At 57.1% G+C, this 2394-nt stretch overlaps 1 protein-coding gene across 1 annotated transcript; it reads right to left on the bottom strand.

Moving 5' to 3' along the window:
- On the bottom strand, nt 1–2073 carry LOC121440414 (PWWP domain-containing DNA repair factor 3B-like). Its single transcript, XM_041641177.1, has one exon. It carries the CDS (start codon nt 2071–2073, stop codon nt 1–3), a length of 2073 nt encoding a protein of 690 aa, XP_041497111.1.
- Nucleotides 2074–2394: the final 321 nt, after the last annotated feature.

Raw genomic sequence — 2394 nt, 5'->3', positions numbered from 1 at the left:
CTAAGGAGTGGGCGCAGGAGGGTCCCTGCCAGCCCCAATCCTGGCTGCTGACCTCTTCCGGGCTGCCTTTAGAATGGTCTTCTCATAGAGCTCTTTTTCACGATAGTGCACAGATGGGCCTCGCAGGTACTTCTCTTCTGCCTCCTTGTAACTGAGCTCATCCAGGGCAGCAATGGAGAAGATGATTGCCTCTGGAAGAAGAACCTCCATGGTGAGCCGGACTTGGTCTCCACTTGCCAGCGAGAGCAGGACCTGGTGTGCTTTCTTGGATATTTCTTGCAAATGTGTGGCCACGAGATGCAACTGGTCCTCATCCTCTAGGTAGGTCTCAATGCAGAAGACTTCCCTCTTTGATTTCCAGAGGTCGTCCAGCCACCTGGATGGTTTCTTGCCCTTCACGATGTCCAGCAGGTGCTGGTCAGCCCCCTTTTTCTTCACGATGAAGTCTACGAGTTTCTGGTTGGCTCTGTCCCAAGCGGCTCTCATGCGGTCAGGCAGGAGTTTCTTGCGGGGCCCTTTGCCACCCAGGGTGGTCTCCTCCTCCCAGTCTTCCAAGTCAGCATAGCTCACCTTGGGGAAATCAATGCGCAGGTAGCCCTCTTGGATGGCTCGCCTTAGCGGGTAACTGGCTTGGGCGGTGTAGTAGTCCATGAAGGAGCCCCGGAAGGAGCCACAGGCGAGGTCCTCTCTGTAGCGGTCGATCACCGAGAGGCACCAGTTGATGCCCTGGCTGTACACTTTGCTGGCTCTCTGCAGGAGTGATAATTTCTCCCCACAGTCCAGGAGCTTCAGCTTGCGGAGAGGGACTCGGACTCCCCTGCGCTCAAGCTGCATGCTGCCCTGGATCAGCAGCACCCTGGCGGTCTTGTCGTTCTTGCTGACATTCTTGACCACCGCCGGCCAGAAAGGGTGGTCCTGGAATTTGAACCAGACCAGCATTCCTCGTTGGATGATATTCGTCTCCTGGGCAGAAGCCACACTGGTGGCTTGGCAGTCTTCCTGAACTCCAGCGGCTCTCCTCTTGACCCTGGCATTACGTACCTTGGAGTGCACTCGAGTTTCCAGTCCTGAGAGCCCGCAATGTGCACACAGCACATGGATCTTCCTTTTCCTGCCAGCAATGCGGACTGATCTTCGCAGTTTGGGGACTGGAAGCACGCAGGCTGCCGGTGCCCCCTCTGAGTCTGGCCTCCGGGTCCGCGGGCCGGGGTCCTCCTTGTTCTCTGGGAGGGTGGTCTTCCTTTGTGCTCCAATGGCTCGGATCTCTAGGCCGCCACACTGTACTTGCTGCCTGAGAGCTTTGGGCAAGGAAGAGGCGTGCCTCGGGGGCTCAGAGGCAGGCTGATGCTCATTGTTAGCCCGGGCACCCTCCCTAGAGGCCCGGGCACTCAAAGCCCTGAGCTTGGGGATACTCAACTTTCTCTTGCCAGGATTATCACCAGCGTTTCCTGTTGGCGTCTTGCAGGAACTTGGCCATACTCTGGTGCCCCTTAACATATTCCCTTGCATTTCAAAGTAAGGGGGCTCTACAGCAGTGTGCACCTGGGCTTCCCCCCCTTGCACTGCAGGCTCATTCCGTGAGCCCATCAACACAGGTCCTGGGCGGCCTCGCTTCCCAAGACTCCTGTGGGAGAGCCCTTGGCCTTTCTGCTTGCGCCCTTGGGAGTGCTGGCATTGCTGTGGGCTGGAGCTGGTCTCCTCTTTTGGAACCTTGGGAGCTGCTGTGTTGGTTCTTCGGCCACCTTCCCTTTCTCCTTGATACAAGCGGGTTCCCTCGCCCAGAACATCCAGTGCCACCTTGAGGGCTCTTCTGTATGCCCTGGTCTGCCCTGGCGAGCCATTGCCCTGTGACTCCTCTCTGGCCAAGGAGGCGATGGTTATGATTTCAGACTTGGTTAGGGGCCTCACCTCTGTGCTCTGCACTCTCGTCTTCTCACCCACAGGAAGAATTTCGACCTCCAGGAAAGGGGCCCCTCTCCCCTTACTATGGGCTGAGGTCCTGGGTCTGGACAACACCCTTGCAGGCCACAGCTGGCCCTTCCAGCCACAGAGCACATACTCTACAGAGTCCATGGTGATGGAATTCTGGGGCTGTTCTGATCAGGACAGGGTGACTCCCTGGGTTGTGGTGGGAACTCTTCCCTGCTGGTCGTCTCTGACCTGCTCCCCAGCCTGTGGTGATGTCCTCCCTCCAGAATCTGATAGACAAGCTCAATCTGATGGCCTCTCTCAGGGTGGTGTGGGCATGTTCTGTAAGTGTGGCAGAGGGAAGCAGAGCTGCGTTAGGACGGAATTAGCCTTTAAGTGGATACTGAAGCAACAGCTCAGTGAGGTGAGGAGAGAGAAAGCAAGGGAGTGCCCAAAGTCTGTCGTTCTACATGGATGAGGGTGTGA

Source organism: Microtus oregoni, unplaced genomic scaffold, assembly GCF_018167655.1.
Source record: "Microtus oregoni isolate MIOR12 unplaced genomic scaffold, Mior012 000067F_ref0000223, whole genome shotgun sequence".
NCBI classification, from domain to species: Eukaryota; Metazoa; Chordata; class Mammalia; order Rodentia; family Cricetidae; genus Microtus; species Microtus oregoni.
The sequence above is the reverse complement of the archived record's forward strand: the minus strand, read 5'-3'. Positions and strand labels throughout refer to the sequence as shown.